The sequence below is a fragment of the Lissotriton helveticus genome, chromosome 8 (assembly GCF_964261635.1).
Source record: "Lissotriton helveticus chromosome 8, aLisHel1.1, whole genome shotgun sequence".
NCBI classification, from domain to species: domain Eukaryota; kingdom Metazoa; phylum Chordata; class Amphibia; order Caudata; family Salamandridae; genus Lissotriton; species Lissotriton helveticus.
In genome coordinates, this window is record NC_136069.1 from 300,435,062 (window position 1) to 300,456,376 (window position 21,315).

Sequence of the window (21,315 nt, forward strand, 5' to 3'; positions counted from 1 at the left end):
TATCATGTGCTTAGCCCTCTGACCTCATAAAGAGTTCAGAGGTGTTTGTTATTAATAAATATATTGTTTATTTTCATAACAACCTGTGTGGTGTCTTTTCATCTGGTATTCAAGGGGTTATATTGTGGTAAAACAGCTGGCTTCACATGCCAAAAGAGTTTAGCCTAAGACTGCTTTGTCCATGCTACCATTAGGATAGATGGTCTATAAGGTTGACTTACAACCAATCACCATAAGGGTTGTTTGGACTGATACAGGGTGATCACTAGAACTAGTGAGCATCATATATCAGGCCAACTTCTCACATGGCTCACGGACCGCGATTGGGTCAGCAGCAGATGCCTCTCCCTTCCCCAACCGGAGCACGTGGTTGTGACGGATGCGTCCCTCCAGTGCTGGGGAGGCCACATGGGAGAGGCGGAGATCAGAGGCCTCTGGTCTCCGGCGGAGTCCCGGCTCCATATCAACCTTTTGGAGCTGCAGGCGATTGTTCTAGCACTGAAGGCATTCCTGCCCTCTGTCCGGGGGAGTTCACGGACAACACCACCGCCATGTGGTACTGCAACAAACAGGGCGAGGTGGGGTCGTGGACCCTATGCCAGGAGGCTCTGCGCCTCTGGCAGTGGCTGGAACATCAGGGCGTGACCCTGGTGGTTCAACACCTGGCAGGTTCTCTGAACGCCAGGGCGGACAAACTCAGCCGTCGGTGCATGATGGATAACGAATGGCGTCTGAACTCGGACCTGGCACAAGGCCTCTTTCAGCAGTGGGGAGAGCCTTGGTTAGATATGTTCGCCACAGAAGAGAACGTGCAATGTCATCGGTTCTGCGTGTTGGAATTTCCAAGGCGGCACTCGCTCGGCGACACTTTTCGTCGCGAGTGGAGTTGCGGTCTATTGTACGCCTTTCCGCCTATACCACTTCTGCCCAGAGTGCTGAAGAAGATCAAACGCGACCGGGCCCAAGTCATCCTTGTGGCTCCGGACTAGGCACGAAGGTACTGGTATCCCGAGCTACTCAGTATGTCAGTCGATCCCCCGGTTCGTCTGCCTCTTCAGGAGGACCTTCTGTCGCAGCAGCAGGGGACGGTCTTCCACCCGAACCTGTCCAGTCTCCACCTCCATGCTTGGAGATTGAGCGGCGACAGTTGAGGCCATTTGACTTGCCTCCTGAAGTTTGTAATGTGAGTCTGGCAGCCAAGCGTCCCTCCACAAAGTCGGTATACGCCTGCAGGTGGAACATATGTGTGGCATGGTGCATGTAGGAGAGTGGGGTCTGCAATCCTATGGTCACCCCAGATTTTTTGCTTTTTGCTTCACTGGTTTACGACTTTTCCTGGCTGTGGGCCTGCTAATCAGACCCACAGCCTAGCTGTTCTCTCTCTAAATTGACAACCATGTACTTTAGTTGCATTTACAAATTGGTACTGGGCCACCTTATCAGTCCCTGTACAGTGTACCTTAGGTATCCAGGGCGTAGGTGTACCCAGGGCCTACCAGGGGCTGAAGAATGTATTATGCCACCCCTGGCTGGCCATCTAAAACTGACACAACTGGCTGCATGACAGCTGGGGCAAGGTGGTGTAATCACCCTTTGCTGTAGATATAGTATACCTATATCTAACCCTAAAATGGACACATATATTCCTATCAGTCACTCCTATAGAAGGCCTTATCAATCCTGAAGGCAGAGTGCTTGGAATTATGTGAGATGGTGCTCTAGCATGAGCTGAGCCTGTCTACAGCTTTCGGAACCAAGTCCTTTAGCTGTTTCCATGATAACGCTATACCATATACTCTTAAGTGCATTATCAACCTCGCGGTTAAATGCTAACTCTGGTATAACATTATCAAAACATGTCGGGTAAGGTGTCATACGAATTGGAATACTACCCCCTAGCCAATTCTGGCGACGGGGGTAGCATTCCACCCTTCTAGAGGGACACGACATGTATGTAACTGTGAACCCCGGTTAAAGTTAACTCGAGCCTTGGCGATTCAAAAGGGGGTGGTGATGGACAGAGTATCTGAATTAAGCAGAACACTCCTACCCAGTCAAAGGATCACCGTTTTTTAGCTCACTGCACCATCCCAGTTCAGAACCTGGCTACATGCAAATTAGTCTGACCCTGGCCCAGTGCATCATGGGAACAGGGCAGACCAAACTACCAAGCCAATTCTTTACTGTAAAGGAAACAAGCTTCCGGGGACCGGTTTCTGGCATTACAGCCGTCTTCGGCCCGGCTTGCTTGAATCCTGATGGTGCAGTGAGCAAGGGACTCACATCTGAGCATACCCTTCCACACTTGTGGTGGCCAAAACGATTCAAAAGGGGGTGGTGATGGACAGAGTATCTGAATTAAGCAGAACACTCCTACCCAGTCAAAGGATCAGGGCTTGATCCATCACCGTTTTTTAGCTCACTGCACCATCCCAGTTCAGAACCTGGCTACATGCAAATTAGTCTGACCCTGGCCCAGTGCATCATGGGAACAGGGCAGACCAAACTACCAAGCCAATTCTTTACTGGAAAGGAAACAAGCTTCCGGGGACCGGTTTCTGGCATTACAGCCGTCTTCGGCCCGGCTTGCTTGAATCCTGATGGTGCAGTGAGCAAGGGACTCACATCTGAGCATACCCTTCCACACTTGTGGTGGCCAAAACGATTCAAAAGGGGGTGGTGATGGACAGAGTATCTGAATTAAGCAGAACACTCCTACCCAATCAAAGGATCAGGGCTTGATCCATCACCGTTTTTTAGCTCACTGCACCATCCCAGTTCAGAACCTGGCTACATGCAAATTAGTCTGACCCTGGCCCAGTGCATCATGGGAACAGGGCAGACCAAACTACCAAGCCAATTCTTTACTGGAAAGGAAACAAGCTTCCGGGGACCGGTTTCTGGCATTACAGCCGTCTTCGGCCAGGCTTGCTTGAATCCTGATGGTGCAGTGAGCAAGGGACTCACATCTGAGCATACCCTTCCACACTTGTGGTGGCCTAAACGATTCAAAAGGGGTGGGGATGGACAGAGTATCTGAATTAAGCAGAACACTCCTACCCAGTCAAAGGATCAGGGCTTGATCCATCACCGTTTTTTAGCTCACTGCACCATCCCAGTTCAGAACCTGGCTACATGCAAATTAGTCTGACCCTGGCCCAGTGCATCATGGGAACAGGGCAGACCAAACTACCAAGCCAATTCTTTACTGGAAAGGAAACAAGCTTCCGGGGACCGGTTTCTGGCATTACAGCCGTCTTCGGCCCGGCTTGCTTGAATCCTGATGGTGCAGTGAGCAAGGGACTCACATCTGAGCATACCCTTCCACACATAATTGTCAGAACCAATTCTGGCGACGGGGGTAGAATTCCACCCTTCTAGAGGGACATGACATGTATGTAACTGTGAACCCCGGTTAAAGTTAACTCGAGCCTTGGCATCACAAAATGGATGCTGCCACCACAGATACAAGTCTGACCTCCAGCTACTGGGAGTCCTTCCAGCGAGGGCGGCTTGGACAAAGGGTTTCCTGCCTTGGGAGGTGCTAGCACCACCCCAGACAGGATTTTGTGTACTGGGTAGGATAGGCCTGAAAGGAATGAGACATGCCTGGGGCACACAAGGTGCCCTGTGCATACACCGGTTCAAACCAGTTCCTGGGGCACTCCAGCCCCAGCTCTGGCGGGAAACCGGACAAAGAATAGGTGGTGTAACCACCCCCCTTCCTGGTCCCACCCAGGGGAGGAACCTAGTCAGTAGTGCAGCCCCCTTTAGCAGGATAAAGGTAGGAGCTGGTCCCATTCCAAATTAGATTAATCTTGAACTACTCTACAAGAAGAAACTCTGGACTTCGACGTTCTGCTCCACAGAAGACTGAAGAAATCTCCCTTGTGGGCAAGGAGTGTCCACCCTGCAACTGCAGGCACCATCAAGCGTCCAGCGGCTTCCCTTTGTCGTCTTCCCTCAAGGATCCAGACTTCAGAGCCCGACGAGACCCGGATTCCCAGACCTCTCCCTACATCTGCAGCACAGCTGAGATCCGTGGGTGTGACGAGACACGTGGGACCGGCCATCTTGAAAGAACCTGCACTTCGCTTTCAGCACGACTCCCGAGGTAAACTCAACCAAGTGCTTTGGAGACTGAGAAGCCCCAGCCCTGAGCAGCCCCTGCACCGAAGATCAGCCCTCCAGCATCCACGAGATCTGCGTGGGGCCCTTCTGCTTGTCTGCTGCTCGACGCGTTGTCTGGTCACTTGCCTGCTGGCTAGTGGCCTCCTAGACGACGAACCTTTGAATCTTTGCTGCTGGTCTGGTTGCTCCAGACTGGCCCTTGCTCCCTTCCAAAAGAGGGGCACCCCGGACTCTCCTAGTCCGCACCAGACACCTTTTCCACTCACCGCGTGGGTTGCCTTTGCCAATGCCTGTTGACTCCAATTCCGGATCCGACACCGCCGACAGCGAGAGCCTGCGTGGGACAGCTCGTGCCTCCATCCTGGTCGTCGAAGACACCTCCTGGACCACGTGGCTGCAGAGTCAAGCGTCCACTCTTCACCTGATCGCGATGACAGCACCTGGTTCCTTCCTGGTTCCACACCGGTCACTGGCTAGTAACTTTGAACACTGTCCCCTCTGCTTTCAGGTCCTCTTCTTCACCGATCCACCCCTGGATCGCACCGGACATCTTCTTCCTGGTCGCCTGCAGCATCTTTTCTTTTAGGCTCCATTGACTTCAACGCGAGAACCCGACACACTTTGGCACCTATGCACCCGCAGCCCGTGGGTGAGGTGACGAGAGCATTTCGGTGCTCAAGGGTATTTTAACTGTCCTAGTGTCCAGTTCCACAGTCGCTTTAGTCCTAACTAGTCAGGATTGTCCGTACTCACCTTTTACTTGAACTGTACTGTCCATAGACGTTGTTACGCATCTCGCGTGTGAGTTCACACTCTGCACCCGCGTCCCGTGGGCCTCCTATTACTTACCTAAAGTTAGTGTAGTGTGGTCCCATCGATCCTACAGCCTCTGGACAGCTCCATTCCTTTTATCGACTTTCACATTCCACTTACTTAGTATATAGTTTGTCGTGCCCCTAGGGCACCATTGTAAATTTGTGCAACTTGTCGTATTTTTCTTAAGAGATTGTCATGTGCTTAGCCCTCTGACCTCATAAAGAGTTCAGAGGTGTTGTTATTAATAAATATACTGTTTATTTTCATAACAACCTGTGTGGTGTCCTTTCATCTGGTATTCAAGGGGTTATATTGTGGTAAAACAGCTGGCTTCACATGCCAAAAGAGTTTAGCCTAAGACTGCTTTGTCCATGCTACCATTAGGATAGCTGGTCTATAAGGTTGACTTACAACCAATCACCATAAGGGTTGTTTGGACTGATACAAGGTGATCACTAGAACTAGTGAGCATCATATATCAGGCCAACTTCTCACAGTGCACAGCAAAGGCTTTGGATCCTCTCTGCCCCTCTTTCTGAGGTTCTTCTCTTCCTTCTTTCTCTTGCCCAGCAGGGCTCTGCTCTGGGCACTATCAAGGGCTACCTTTCTGCCCTTTCAGCCTTTCTAAGGCTGCCTGATCAACCTTCTTCGTTCAAGTCCCCTATTGTAACTCGTTTTCTGAAGGGCATCACACACATGTTTCCTCCTGTTCCGTTTGTGATGCCCCAGTGGGACTTGAACCTTGTACTTACTTACCTAATGTGTGCTCCCTTTGAGCCGCTCCATAACTGTCCTCTCCGTCTTCTTACTCTTAAGACTGCTTTCCTGGTTGCCATCACCTCTGCCAGGAGAGTGAGTGAGCTCCAGGCTCTTTATCCCAAACCTCCATTCCTTTCTGTCCATCCGGACAAGGTTGTGTTGCGGACAAGAACCTCTTTCCTGCCCAAGGTAGTCACAGCCTTCCACATCGGGCAGTCCATCACCTTGCCCACCTTCTTTCCGCCTCCTCATCCCTCGAAAGAGGAAGAGAGGCTCCACCGTCTGGACCCAAAACGTGCGCTCTCATTCTATCTGGATTGCACACGCCAGTTTTGGGTGGATGACCAACTCTTTGTTGGTTACGCGGGCGCTAAGAAGGGACGGGCGGTGCACAAGCGGACCATCTCTCGGTGGATCGTGTTGTGTATCCAGGCATGCTACTCCTTGGCTAAAAAGGAACCTCCTGTTGGACTGAGGGCCCATTCCACTCGGGCCATGGCGACTACTACTGCCCTGGGCCGGGGAGTCCCCTTGCAGGACATCTGTCAGGCAGCTGCGTGGGCCTCGCTGCACACGTTTGCAAGGCACTACTGCCTGGACAGCCAAGTCCGGAGGGATGGCTTCTTTGGCCGTTCTGTCCTCCAGGACTTTCTGGTGTGATTATTGGTTCGCAGACCCGCCACCGGGGTTGGTATTGCTGGGGTATCTATTCTAAGGTAAGGAATCTATTGTAGGAGAGTGGGGTCTGCAATCCCATGGCCACCCCAGATTTTTGCTTTTTTTGCTTCACTGATTTACGACTTTCCCTGGCTGTGGGCCTGCTAATCAGACCCACAGCCTAGCTGTTCTCTCTCTAAATTACAACCATGTACCTTAGGTGCATTTTACCAATTGGTACTGGGCCACCTTATCAGTCCCTGTACAGCATACCTTAGGTATCCAGGGCATAGGTGTACCCAGGGCCTACCAGGGGCTGAAGCATGTATTATGCCACCCCTGGCTGGCCACCCAAACAGACACAACTGGCTGCACGACAGCTGGGGCAAGGTGGTGTAAACACCCTTTGCTTTAGATATAGTATTCCTATATCTAACCCTAAAATGGACACATATATTCCTATCAGTCACTCCTATGGCAGGCCTTATCAATCCTGAAGGCAGAGTGCTTGGAATTATGTGAGATGGTGCTCTGGCATGAGCTGAGCCCGTTTGCAGCTTGCGGAACCAAGTCCAAAATAGCTGTTCCATGATAACGCTATACCATATACTCTTAAGTGCATTATAATCCTCGCGGTTAAATGCTAACTTTGGTATAGCATTATCAAAACATGTCGAGTAAGGTGTCATACGAATTGGAATACTAACCCCTCGTCAATTCTGGCGACGGGGTTAGCATTCTACCCTTCTAGAGGGACACGACATGTATGTAACTGTGAACCCCGGTTAAAGTCAGACATAGCCTCAGCTCCACAAAATGGATGCTGCCACGAGACACAAGTCTGCCCTCCTGCTGCTGGGTGTCCTTCCAGCAACGGAGGCATGGACAAAGGGTTTCCTGTCAGGGGCGGTGCCAGCACCATCCCAGACAGGATTTTGTGTATTCCAGGTAGGCAGGGCTGAAAGGAAGGTGACTGCAAGTGGCACCCCGGTGCTCACTGTGCATATGCCGGCTCAAACCAGTTCCTGGGTGTAGGAGAGTAGGGTCTGCAATCCTATGATCACCCAGATTTTTGCTTTTTGCTGCACTGGTTTACGACTTTCCCTGGCTGTGGGCCTGCTAATCAGACCCACAGCCTAGCTGTTCTCTCTATCCAAATTGTACTCAGGTACTGAATTGGCACTGGGCCCTCTCCAAGTCCCTGTACCCAGGGCTGAGGTGTACCCAGAAGTCTCCCAGGGGCTGAAGCATGTATTATGCCACCCCTGGGCTGACTAACTAAAACTGACACAACTGGCTGCACGACAGCTGGGGCAAGGTGGTGTACTCACCCTTTGCTTTAGATATAGTATACCTATATCTAACCCTAAATGGACACACAGATCTCCTATCAGTCACTCCTATGGCAGGCCTTAACAATCCTGAAGGCAGAGTGCTTGGAATCGTGTGAGATGGTGCTCTGGCATGAGCTGAGCCTGTCTGCGGCTTTCGGGATCCATCCCTTAGCCGTTTCCATGATATCGCATACCATATACTCTTAAGTGCATTATAATCCTCGCGGTTATATGCCAACTCTGGTATCGCTTTATCAAAACATGTCGAGTAAGGTGTCATACGAATTGGAATACTAACCCCTCGCCAATTCTGGCGACGGGGTTAGCATTCCACCCTTCTAGAGGGACACGACATGTATGTAACCCCTAACCCCGGTTAAAGTCAAACAGAGCCTCAGCTCCACAAAATGGATGCTGCCACCGAGACACAAGTCTGCCCTCCTGCTGCTGGGAGTCCTCCCAGAGCAGGAGATAAGGACAAAGGGTTTCCTGCCAGGGGCGGTGCCAGCACCGTCCCAGACAGGGGTTTGTGTATTGTAGGTAGGCAGGGCTTTAGAGGAAGGTGACTGCACGTGGCACCCCGGTGCTCACTGTGCATAGGCTGGCTGGAACCAGTTCCAGGGACACTCCAGACCCTGTGCTGGGGAAAAGCCCGCTAAGGAAGTGGGTGTAACCACCCCCCTCCTGGTCCCACCCATAGGGCAGGACTTAGTCGCGTGCCAGCCCCCTTTTCCCAGATAAAGGTAGAGACTGGCCCCCTTCCAAATCAGATCATCTTTGAATCCTGAAACTACTTTCCACGAGAGGAACTCAAGACTTCTTCCTAAGATTTCTCCCTTGTGACTAAGGAGTAGTCACCCTGCATCCGCAGGCACCATCTTAAGAACACTGCGGTCTGCTGCAAGTCTCTCCTCCGGATCAAGACTGCCCAGCTCGACGAGAACCGGCTTCCCTGGCACCTCTGACCTCTACCTGCATCATCAGTCACGCTGAGATTCGTGGGTGTGACGAGACCTCGAGGGACCGGCCATCTTCAAGACTGCACGACTTCTTTCCAGCAAGCCCGCCGAGTAATTTCCTGGTGAGTGCTTTGGGGTCCGAGAAGCCCCCACCCTGAGCAGCTCCAGCACCGAAGAGCAGCCCCCCAGCATCTCCACGATCTGCGTGGGGCCCTTCTGCTTTTTGCTGCTCACCGCGTTGTTTGGCTACTAGCCCGCTGGCTTGTGGCCTTCCTGACGACGCCCGACGACATTTCTGCTGCTGGTCTGGTTGCTCCAGACTGGCCCTTGCTTCCCTCCATCGGAGAAGTACCCTGGACCCTCCTGGTCCGCCCAAGACGCCATTTTAGGTCCACCGCGTGGGCCTTGCATTTGCCAAGACTTGTTGCCCAATCCTGGGTCCAGCGACGTCGACAGCAAGAACCTTCGTGGGACAGCTCGCACCTCCATCCTGGTCGCCGACAACGCCTCCTGGTCCGAGAGACTGCAGAGCCCAGCAGCGCCCACTCACCTGACTGAGGTGACTTCGCCCGGTGCCATCCTGGTGCCCACTTAATCACTGGCTAGTGATTCAAGAACTTGGTCCCCTCTGCTTTCAGGTTTTCTTCTTCCTTGATCCAGGCTTGGATCCAACGAACTTTTCTTCACTGGTCGCCTGCCAGCAACTTCTTCCTTCCAGGCTCCTGGTCCGGCAACGAGATCCCCGACGTCTTTTCAGACCCATGCAGCTGCAGCCCCTGGGCTAGGTAACTTCGGCACTCCGGTGTCCCAGCATAGCCTCACTATCCAAGGGTCAGGATCCACTGTCGTTTTCTCCCTACCAGGTCGGGTTCGCCCGTGAACACTAACTTTGTGAATTCTAGCTTCCATAGACTTTGTCCCGCATCCCGCGTGAGAGTGCACACTCTGCACCCGAGTCCCCTGGGCCTCCTAGTAGTAATCAAACGATTCCCTAGTCCAGTCCCAGCGATTCCAAAGCCTATTAGAACTGTTACTTACCTGCTAGTAATTCGCATTCCACTTTTAGAGTATATGGTTTTTCGTGCCCCTCGGGCATTTGTGTATAACGTGCTAACTTAAGTATTTTCGTAAGAGTTTTGTTGTGTGCTTAGCTCCCTGTCTCATAAAGAGCCAGGGTAGTCTTGTTATAAATAAATACACTGTTTATTTTCATAACAACTTGTGTGGTGTCCTTTCACTGGGTGTTCAAGGGGTAATGTGATGGTAAAACAGCTGGCTTAACACGCCCTCTAGAGTCTTAGCCTTAGACTGCTCGTATCCATGCTACTAGGATAGCTGGTCTATAAGGTTGACTTACAACCAATCATCAATAAGGGTTGTTTGGACTGATATATAGTGATCACTAGAATAGTGAACACTGCACATCAGGCCAACTTCTCACATTGGTGGCAGCGGTCTGATTTGAGCTTGCTGTTGTTTTACCACACATGCCCTAAGAATATCTTGTGAAAGATCACATAAGTACTAAAGGTACATATAACTTAGCTTAGAATACTCTGAGTTCTACTGAACCAGCTGTTGTAGCTCCTAGGGCCTAGCACACCCTAAACTACAACTCTAGCAAGGGATCAGTAGGCAAACATATAGTGTAGGTAAGTGCACCACTTACACCTCACTAGAAAAGCATGTCTACCCAGGGAGATTCTACTGAGACTCCCCTGGTCAGTGTTGACCCTCCACAGGTCACTTCAAGATATGCAGCTCTCAGTTTCCAGGAGATGAGACAGATCTGTGTCTCCAGAAAACTGAAGCAGGGGTCTAACCCCACCATTCCCTTTCTGATAGGTCTCTTAGAGACATATGATGCCAGAAAGCTTTCTCAGTTACATGAGAACATGCCAGCCTTAGAGGGAACCTCTGGGGATCCAGACCTCCCCAACACTGCTACTGCAGTTGAGGAGGAGGAGGATCAGGAGGAACTCTCTGGGGATGAGGTAGACAAAGGTCTTGAGGTAGTCAGAAGGCTAACTAGGACCAACTTAGACTTACTTGGGCTAGGATCTGGGGGCCCCCCAGTACTAACCCGAAGTGGGCCTAACCTTGGAGTTAGGAGAGATAGATCTCTTTCTAGGGACTCCAATAGATCTCTGCACTCTAATGCCTCTTCCCAGGGGAGAAGGAATCCTCCACAGAGGAGATTTACTTCCCCTCAGAGAAGAGAGCATGAAGCTAGGATGAGACAAGCTGAACTAAGGATTGAAAGGGAAGAACTTGCCCTGGCCAAAGAGAAGCTTGCCTTTGCTAGAGAGCAGCAGATGAGTGGGTTAGCACCCACTGGTGGCAGCAATCTCCCAAGAGATAGAGAGAAGGGTTTAGATACTAAACACCTGACTAAAATAGTGCCCCCCTTTAAGCAAGGGGATGATATCCAGAAATGGATGGCTGCTCTGGAGAGGGCCTGCACTGTGCAGTGCATTCCCCAGAGTCAGTGGGCAGCTATACTGTGGCTCTCCTTTGATGGTAAAGGTAGAGATAAGCTCCTCACTACAATTACCAGGTCCTGAAGAATACACTGGTTGATGGGTTTGGTTTAACCACTGAGCAGTACAGGTTGCTGTTCAGAGACACCCAGAAAACTCAGTCTCAGGACTGGTCTGATTTTGTGGATTGTGCCACTAAGGCTTTGGAGGGCTGGTTGCTGGGTAGCAAGGTTACAGATTACACAGGATTGTATAATCTAATGATGAGAGAACAAATTTTAAACAATTGTCAGAACCAGTTGCTGCACCAGCACCTTGTTGATTCAGATCTGACCTCTCCCCAAGAATTGGGAAAGAAGGCAGACAAATGGGTCAGGACAAGGATCAAGCAGAACCAGAACCAGAACCAGGGTGGTCAGAAGAAAGCAGACCAGAAGGGTAATGTTAAGAATGAGCAAAATGACCAGAAGTCTTCACCAGGTCCCCAACAAACCAAAGAGGGTGGGGGTCAGGCTTCCCAGAAGAAGAAGACTCAAGAAGGCCAGTCAAAAAGGTGGTGCCAGTACTGCAAAAGTAAATCTCACTGGTTTAGTGAGTGCACCAAAAGAGGAGGACAAACTCCTGCCACTACAGCTCCTAAAGCAACTGCACCCCCTAGTACAGTCAGTAGTGGTAGTGTACCTCCCAAGGCATTAGTTGGGTTAACCTTGGGTACTGAGGGGTCTGACAACTTAGTTGGCACACTCACTCAGGCTGTCCTTGTCTGTACAGGGGATATGGATATGTCCCCTGAAATAAGTCCCAATACTTTGGGCAAATACAGGCAGACACCTTTGATAAATGGCAAAATGGCTCAGGCCTATAGGGACACTTGTGCCAGTGTCACCATGGTGACACCTAACTTTGTGGACCCTGGACAGATCATGCCAGGTACTGATTTCCTGGTGACCAATGCCAGCAATGTCACTACTAGTCATAGTGTGGCAATTGTAGCTTTCTCCTGGGGTGGAGTGAAGGGACAAAAGAAAGTTGTAGTCAGTTCAGACCTCCCAGTTGATTGTTTGTTGGGCAATGATTTGGAGTCATCACAATGGTCAGAAGTGGAGCAGAGGACTCACATGGAGATGTTAGGCTTGCCAGCACATGTGCTTGCTGTGACTAGGTCACAGGCCAGAAGATGCCCCACTGAACAGGTGCTGGATCCTGAAATTATGGACCAGACACCTTCCAAGAAGAAGAGCAGTAAGGGTAAGGCTTTGCCTTCCCCCTTGCCCCAGGTTGAGGATCAAGTCTCTGAGGAGGCTGATCTAGAAGAACTGAGGGAAACTGAGCCTAAAGAGCTTGAACTTGATCAAGTTGAGTTTCTGGGCTCAGGGGGACCCTCCAGAGCAGACCTGGGGAAGGAACAGTTGAGCTGCCCTTCCCTTGAACCCCTCAGACAGCAGGCTGCTGCTGAGGCTGCAGGGAATGCCACAGGTGCCCACAGGGTATACTGGGAAGATGGACTCCTGTACTCTGAGTCAAGAGACCCCAAGCCTGGTGCAACCAGGAGGCTGGTCATCCCCTTGTCTCTGAGAGGTTTCCTTCTCACCTTGGCCCATGAGATTCCCCTTGCAGGTCATTTAGGTCAGACAAAGACTTGGGACAGGCTTGTCTCACACTTTCACTGGCCCCATATGAATGAGAATACCAAGGAGTTTTGTCGCTCATGTGTCACTTGCCAAGCCAGTGGTAAGTCAGGTGGCACAACAAAGGCCCCCCTCATACCACTACCTGTGGTGGGGGTTCCCTTTGAAAGAGTGGGGATTGACATTGTTGGTCCAATGGAACCCCAGACAGCATCAGGGCACAAGTTTATACTGGTGGTGGTGGACCATGCCACCAGGTATCCTGAAGCTATTCCCCTTAGGACCACTACAGCCCCTGTAGTGGCAAGAGCCCTAGTTGGAGTGTTCTCCAGAGTGGGTTTCCCTAAGGAGGTCGTTTCTGACAGAGGTACAAACTTCATGTCAGGATATCTGACTGCTATGTGGAAAGAGTGTGGTGTGAACTACAAGTTCACCACACCCTATCATCCACAGTGCAATGGGCTTGTTGAGAGATTCAACAGGACCCTGAAAGGGATGATTCATGGACTACCTGAACCTCTTAGGAGAAGATGGGATGTCCTGATCCCCTGCCTCTTGTTTGCTTACAGAGAGGTCCCACAGAAGGGGGTTGGCTACAGCCCTTTTGAGCTTCTGTATGGGCATCCTGTAAGAGGACCCCTGTGTTTGGTGAAGGAAGGATGGGAGAGACCTCTCAAAAAGCCTGCAACCAACATAGTGGACTATGTACTTGGTCTCCGCTCCAGGATGGCTGAGTACATGGAAAAGGCATCCAAAAACCTTGAGGCCAGCCAAGAACTTCAAAAAGCTTGGCATGACCAAAAGGCTGTTCTGACTGTGTACCAGCCAGGACAGAAGGTGTGGGTGCTGGAGCCAGTGGCCCCAGCAGCTCTGAAAGACAAATGGTCTGGGCCCCACACCATCATTGAGCAAAAGGGAGAGGTTACCTACTTGGTGGACCTTGGAACTCCCAGGAGCCCTCTCAGAGTGCTCCATGTTAACAGGCTCAAGGCATATGTTGACAGGAAGGACATGAGCTTGCTCATGGCCACAGATGAGGGACAGGAGGAAGAGAGTGACCCTCTCCCAGACCTGCTCACTCAGAATCCTGATGATGGGTCAGTTGATGGTGTTGTCTTTTGTGGCAGCCTCACTGAACATCAGCAACAGGATTGCAGGCAAGTTCTGCAATCCTTCAGACATATGTTCTCTCTGACACCCAGCCAAACTGATTGGTGTACCCATGATGTTGACACTGGAGACAGTCTGCCTGTCAAGAGTAAAATCTACAGACAGCCTGATCATGTTAGAGACTGCATCAAAACTGAAGTGCAGAAAATGTTGGAACTGGGAGTCATTGAGCCCTCAGATAGCCCTTGGGCTAGCCCAGTAGTTCTAGTGCCAAAGCCTCACACCCAGGGTGGTAAGAGAGAGATGAGGTTTTGCGTAGACTACAGAGGCCTCAATGCAGTCACTAAGACTGATGCCCACCCAATACCAAGAGCAGATGAGCTTATAGATAGATTGGCTTCTGCCAACTTCTTAAGCACATTTGATTTGACAGCTGGGTATTGGCAAATCAGGTTAGCTGAGGAAGCCAAACCCAAGACAGCATTTTCTACCCCTGGAGGGCATTATCAATTTGTGGTAATGCCCTTTGGACTGAAAAATGCACCTGCCACCTTCCAAAGGTTGGTGAATCAAGTCCTCACTGGGCTGGATGACTTCTGTGCAGCATATCTGGACGATATTGCTGTCTTTAGCTCCACCTGGGAGGATCACCTGGTCCACCTGAGGAAAGTGTTAGAGGCCCTGCAAAAGGCAGGCCTCACTATCAAGGCCACAAAGTGCCAGATAGGGCAGACACAGGTTGTATACCTGGGCCACCTTGTAGGTGGAGGCCAGGTTCAGCCACTGGAGAGTAAGATACAGGCCATCAAGGACTGGACTCCTCCAATCACCCAGACTCAGGTTCGAGCTTTCTTGGGCCTGACTGGGTACTATAGGAAGTTTGTCAGAAATTATGGGTCCATAGTGACCCCCCTTAATGACCTGACAAGCAAGAAGATGCCAAAGAAAGTTCAGTGGACAGCAAGCTGTCAGAAAGCATTCAATGACCTAAAGCAGGCCATGTGCACAGCACCTATCCTCAAGAGTCCAGATTACTCCAAGCCATTCATTGTCCAAACAGATGCTTCTGAGTTGGGTGTGGGAGCTGTTCTGTCTCAACTGAATTTTGATGGTAATGATCAGCCTATTGCTTTCATTAGTAGAAGGTTGACACCCAGAGAGAAAAATTGGTCAGCTATTGAGAGGGAGGCCTTTGCTGTGGTCTGGGCCCTGAAGAAGCTGAGGGCCTACTTGTTTGGCACTCACTTCACCATTCAGACAGACCATAAGCCCCTCTTGTGGCTAAATCAGATGGAGGGTGAAAACCCCAAACTGCTTAGGTGGTCCATTTCCCTACAGGGGATGGATTTTACAGTGGAGCATAGACCTGGGACTGATCACAGCAATGCTGATGGGCTTTCCAGGTATTTCCACTTAGAGCAAGAAGACTCACCTGGTCAAGGTTAGTTTATTGTCCCAAAGTTTGGGGGGGGGTCATGTAGAAGAGTAGGGTCTGCAATCCTATGATCACCCAGATTTTTGCTTTTTGCTGCACTGGTTTACGACTTTCCCTGGCTGTGGGCCTGCTAATCAGACCCACAGCCTAGCTGTTCTCTCTATCCAAATTGTACTCAGGTACTGAATTGGCACTGGGCCCTCTCCAAGTCCCTGTACCCAGGGCTGAGGTGTACCCAGAAGTCTCCCAGGGGCTGAAGCATGTATTATGCCACCCCTGGGCTGACTAACTAAAACTGACACAACTGGCTGCACGACAGCTGGGGCAAGGTGGTGTACTCACCCTTTGCTTTAGATATAGTATACCTATATCTAACCCTAAATGGACACACAGATCTCCTATCAGTCACTCCTATGGCAGGCCTTAACAATCCTGAAGGCAGAGTGCTTGGAATCGTGTGAGATGGTGCTCTGGCATGAGCTGAGCCTGTCTGCGGCTTTCGGGATCCATCCCTTAGCCGTTTCCATGATATCGCATACCATATACTCTTAAGTGCATTATAATCCTCGCGGTTATGTGCCAACTCTGGTATCGCTTTATCAAAACATGTCGAGTAAGGTGTCATACGAATTGGAATACTAACCCCTCGCCAATTCTGGCGACGGGGTTAGCATTCCACCCTTCTAGAGGGACACGACATGTATGTAACCCCTAACCCCGGTTAAAGTCAAACAGAGCCTCAGCTCCACAAAATGGATGCTGCCACCGAGACACAAGTCTGCCCTCCTGCTGCTGGGAGTCCTCCCAGAGCAGGAGATAAGGACAAAGGGTTTCCTGCCAGGGGCGGTGCCAGCACCGTCCCAGACAGGGGTTTGTGTATTGTAGGTAGGCAGGGCTTTAGAGGAAGGTGACTGCACGTGGCACCCCGGTGCTCACTGTGCATAGGCTGGCTGGAACCAGTTCCAGGGACACTCCAGACCCTGTGCTGGGGAAAAGCCCGCCAAGGAAGTGGGTGTAACCACCCCCCTCCTGGTCCCACCCATAGGGCAGGACTTAGTCGCGTGCCAGCCCCCTTTTCCCAGATAAAGGTAGAGACTGGCCCCCTTCCAAATCAGATCATCTTTGAATCCTGAAACTACTTTCCACGAAAGGAACTCAAGACTTCTTCCTAAGATTTCTCCCTTGTGACTAAGGAGTAGTCACCCTGCATCCGCAGGCACCATCTTAAGAACACTGCGGTCTGCTGCAAGTCTCTCCTCCGGATCAAGACTGCCCAGCTCGACGAGAACCGGCTTCCCTGGCACCTCTGACCTCTACCTGCATCATCAGTCACGCTGAGATTCGTGGGTGTGACGAGACCTCGAGGGACCGGCCATCTTCAAGACTGCACGACTTCTTTCCAGCAAGCTCGCCGAGTAATTTCCTGGTGAGTGCTTTGGGGTCCGAGAAGCCCCCACCCTGAGCAGCTCCAGCACCGAAGAGCAGCCCCCCAGCATCTCCACGATCTGCGTGGGGCCCTTCTGCTTTTTGCTGCTCACCGCGTTGTTTGGCTACTAGCCCGCTGGCTTGTGGCCTTCCTGACGACGCCCGACGACATTTCTGCTGCTGGTCTGGTTGCTCCAGACTGGCCCTTGCTTCCCTCCATCGGAGAAGTACCCTGGACCCTCCTGGTCCGCCCAAGACGCCATTTTAGGTCCACCGCGTGGGCCTTGCATTTGCCAAGACTTGTTGCCCAATCCTGGGTCCAGCGACGTCGACAGCAAGAACCTTCGTGGGACAGCTCGCACCTCCATCCTGGTCGCCGACAACGCCTCCTGGTCCGAGAGACTGCAGAGCCCAGCAGCGCCCACTCACCTGACTGCGGTGACTTCGCCCGGTGCCATCCTGGTGCCCACTTAATCACTGGCTAGTGATTCAAGAACTTGGTCCCCTCTGCTTTCAGGTTTTCTTCTTCCTTGATCCAGGCTTGGATGCAACAAACTTTTCTTCACTGGTCGCCTGCCAGCAACTTCTTCCTTCCAGGCTCCTGGTCCGGCAACGAGATCCCCGACGTCTTTTCAGACCTATGCAGCTGCAGCCCCTGGGCTAGGTAACTTCGGCACTCCGGTGTCCCAGCATAGCCTCACTATCCAAGGGTCAGGATCCACTGTCGTTTTCTCCCTACCAGGTCGGGTTCGCCCGTGAACACTAACTTTGTGAATTCTAGCTTCCATAGACTTTGTCCCGCATCCCGCGTGAGAGTGCACACTCTGCACCCGAGTCCCCTGGGCCTCCTAGTAGTAATCTAACGATTCCCTAGTCCAGTCCCAGCGATTCCAAAGCCTATTAGAACTGTTACTTACCTGCTAGTAATTCGCATTCCACTTTTAGAGTATATGGTTTTTCGTGCCCCTCGGGCATTTGTGTATAACGTGCTAACTTAAGTATTTTCGTAAGAGTTTTGTTGTGTGCTTAGCTCCCTGTCTCATAAAGAGCCAGGGTAGTCTTGTTATAAATAAATACACTGTTTATTTTCATAACAACTTGTGTGGTGTCCTTTCACTGGGTGTTCAAGGGGTAATGTGATGGTAAAACAGCTGGCTTAACACGCCCTCTAGAGTCTTAGCCTTAGACTGCTCGTATCCATGCTACTAGGATAGCTGGTCTATAAGGTTGACTTACAACCAATCATCAATAAGGGTTGTTTGGACTGATATATAGTGATCACTAGAATAGTGAACACTGCACATCAGGCCAACTTCTCACACTGGGGCACACCAGCCCCTGAGCTGGGGAGAGACCAGACAAAGGAGAGGGGTGTAACCACCCCCCTCCTAGTCCCATCCAGAGGGCAGGACTTAGTCGCGTGCCAGCCCCTTTTCTTAGGATAAAGGTAGGAGCAGGCCCCCTTCCCAAATTAGATAATCTTGAATCTTGAAACTACTTTCCACGAAAGGAACTCTTGACTCTTCTGAAGACTCTCCCTTGTGGCTAAGGAGTAGCCACCCTGCACCAGCAGGCACCATCGAAGCTCTTGCGGTTTGCTGTAAGTCCATCCTCCGGATCAAGACTGCCCAGCTCGACGAGACCCGGATTCCCTGCCATCTCTGACCTCTACCTACATCATCCAGCCCAGCTGAGATTCGTGGGTGTGACGAGACCCGTGGGACCGGCCATCTTCAAGACCTGCACGACGCTTCACCAGCACGACCCCCGAGAGACCCTCGAGTAAGTGCATTGGGGTTTGAGAAGCCCTAACCCTGAGCAGCTCCAGCCCTGAAGTCCACGAGATCTGCGTGGGGCCCTTCTGCTCTTTGCTGCTCACCGCGTTGTCCGGCCACTTGCCTGCTGGCTTGTAGCCCTCCTGACGACGAACCACGACACTTCCATCACTGGTCTGGTTGCTCCAGACTGGCCCTAGCTCCCCTCCAACAGAGGAGCACCCCGGACCCTCCTGGTCCACTCCAGACGCCATCTTGAGTCCACCGCGGTGGCTTGCCTTTGCCAAGGCTTGTTGCTCCAATCCTGGTTTTAGCAGCGCCGACAGCAGACACCTTCGTGGGACAGCTCGCCCCTCCATCCTGGTCGCCGACAACGCCTCCTGGTCCGAGAGACTGCAGAGCCCAGCGTCGCCCACTCACCTGGTCGAGGTGACTTCATCCGGTGCCATCTTGGTGCCCATCTGATCACTGGCTATTGATCAAGAACTGAGTCCCCTCTGCTTTCAGGTCATCTTCAACTCCGATCCAGGCTTGGATCCCATCAAATTTCATCACTGGTCGCCTGCCAGCAACTTCTTCTTTCAGGCTCCATAGACTGTAACGAGGATTCCCGACGTCTTTTGAACCCTATGCAGCCGCAGCCCCTGGGCTAGGTAACTCGAGCATTTCGGTGCTCCAACGTAGGTTCACTATCTAAGTGTCCAGATCCTTTTTCGTTTTCAGCCTAACTAGTCAGATTCGTCCGATAACACTAACTTTACGAAATCTAGCCTCCATAGACTTTGTCCCGCATCCCGCGTGAGAGTGCACACTCTGCACCCGATCTCCCTAGGCCTCCTGCTCCTAACCTTAGGGTTCAGTAGTGTAGTCCTAGCGATCCTGAAGCCTCTGGATCTTGTTACTTACCTGCTAGTATTTCGCATTCCACTTTTGTAGTATATGGTTTTTCGGGCCCCTCGGGCATTTGTGTAAATTGTGCAACTTAAAGTATTTTCGTAAGAGTTTTGTATTGTGCTCAGCTCCCTGACTCAGAGTTCAGGGTAGAACTGTTATTAATAAATATCCTATATTTTTATAACAACTTGTGTGGTGTCCTTTCACTTGGTGTTCAAGGGGTATATGTGATGGTAAAACAGCTGGCTTAACACGCCCTCTAGAGTTTAGCCTGAAGACTGCTCGTGTCCATGCTACGATAGCTGGTCTGAAAGGTTGACTTACAACCAATCATCAATAAGGGTTGTTTGGTATGATACAAAGTGATCACTAGAATAGTGAGCACTATATATCAGGCCAACTTCTCACATCTATCACTAACGTGTCTCTTTCAGATGCACAAGTTACTACCTGTGTAACGATATATCTGTAAGAGACATTAGTTAGTGATAGATTCCTTACCGACCCACCCATCCTTCCCGTTCTGCGAACCAATATCTAGGGTTACGGTCATCCACTTTCAGGGCCCTAGTTTCAATGGCACCAGTGTTGGTTTTTAACATGGCTCTGCGTTTCTGGCGCGGAAAAGCTGTGTCTAAGAACTGACGTCAGCACGCGGAGGCGGCGTCGAAGTACTCCAACGACGTCATCACGACACGGACGCGGAGCCGCAGACGACGCCTACCGACGCGCAAGGGTACTTCTACGCAAAAAAATTCTGGATCCAGTCTGACGCCTGGGGATATTCTAAGGTAAGGAATCTATCACTAACTAATGTCTCTTACAGATATATCGTTACACAAGTAGTAACTTGTGCAACACTTCCAGCGTAGAGGACACAGATGTGAAGCCGATCAACGCCACCTATCAGTGAGCAAAGGTACTGCTCCAGATTTTCGGATTGATTGACACACAGGAAATATTCTAAGGTAAGGAGTCAGTGGCTACATGGAGTCTCAACCAGATATGGTGTTACCCAAGGTAAGTAACCAGTTCTTTGTCACTTTTCAATCCATCGCAACAACTGTTCCATTAGCACGAGATAGTGTGTTAAAACAAAATGCAAGCTGGAGATGCGCCAATAAAACATTTTTTGTTTTTGTTTTTTAGAGTCGTTTCCCAGAGCCGTCTATATTTTTGTATGAAGCTGATAATGAGCTTGTTCATCTGCCATTGATAAAAAAAGGATTAGCAGAGTTAAATGACTAATGTAAGTATTTTACTGTTAAACAGTGTTAATTATTTTCTACAATGCTGCTACTTGAACCTTAGTATTCTATACTTACCCCATACACCTCAGGCATTCAAAGTACAGTCTTGTACATCTGTATTGCAAGTTCCTGCAAAGAAAACGGAATCTGCAACCGGGTATGTGATGTAACAGTCAGAGCTGCCGGCTTTGGAACTGAGGGGCCAGGTTTAGGCCCTGGTGTAAGCTCAACGTCCTGTGATTCTGGGCTAATCACTTAGTCTTCTTGTATGTAAAATAATGAATCTGTCTTTGTGTAATGTAATCTGGTGCTCATGTAAAGAGCTACAATGCTCTTGGTCAGAGTCTGCGCTATATAAAACTGCGAAATTACATTAAAAATACTTTGATCCCATAGCAAATATGTTTTCCTCTAATATCATGGCCCTTTCCTGATTCTTCTTAGTGGATCACCTGCCACTTGGTAAGTAGACAGGAAACTCCTACAAAAACTGTAAAGTCATAGCATCCACAATGGTTGCGCTCATACGTGCTTGAGTCAAAAAACAACCTGCACTCTTGCTTTCACGTTTGCATGCACTTACCTGTTCTTTCTGAGACAGAGATATATATTTAAATGTTTTAAGTATTTTATGTCATCACGTGTTTTGCAAAAGTGTATAA

At 50.6% G+C, this 21,315-nt stretch overlaps 1 protein-coding gene across 1 annotated transcript in view; it reads left to right on the forward strand.

Annotated features, from left to right (window-relative positions):
- RNF17 (ring finger protein 17) overlaps window positions 1-21,315 on the forward strand; it is a 3,010,943-nt gene that overhangs the window by 2,960,851 nt on the left and 28,777 nt on the right. The window contains exon 39 of the mRNA XM_078657063.1: window positions 20,553-20,652. Within this exon, the coding sequence (XP_078513189.1) occupies window positions 20,553-20,651 (99 nt within the window). The 3' untranslated portion in view covers window position 20,652. The remainder of the gene's footprint in view (window positions 1-20,552; window positions 20,653-21,315) is intronic.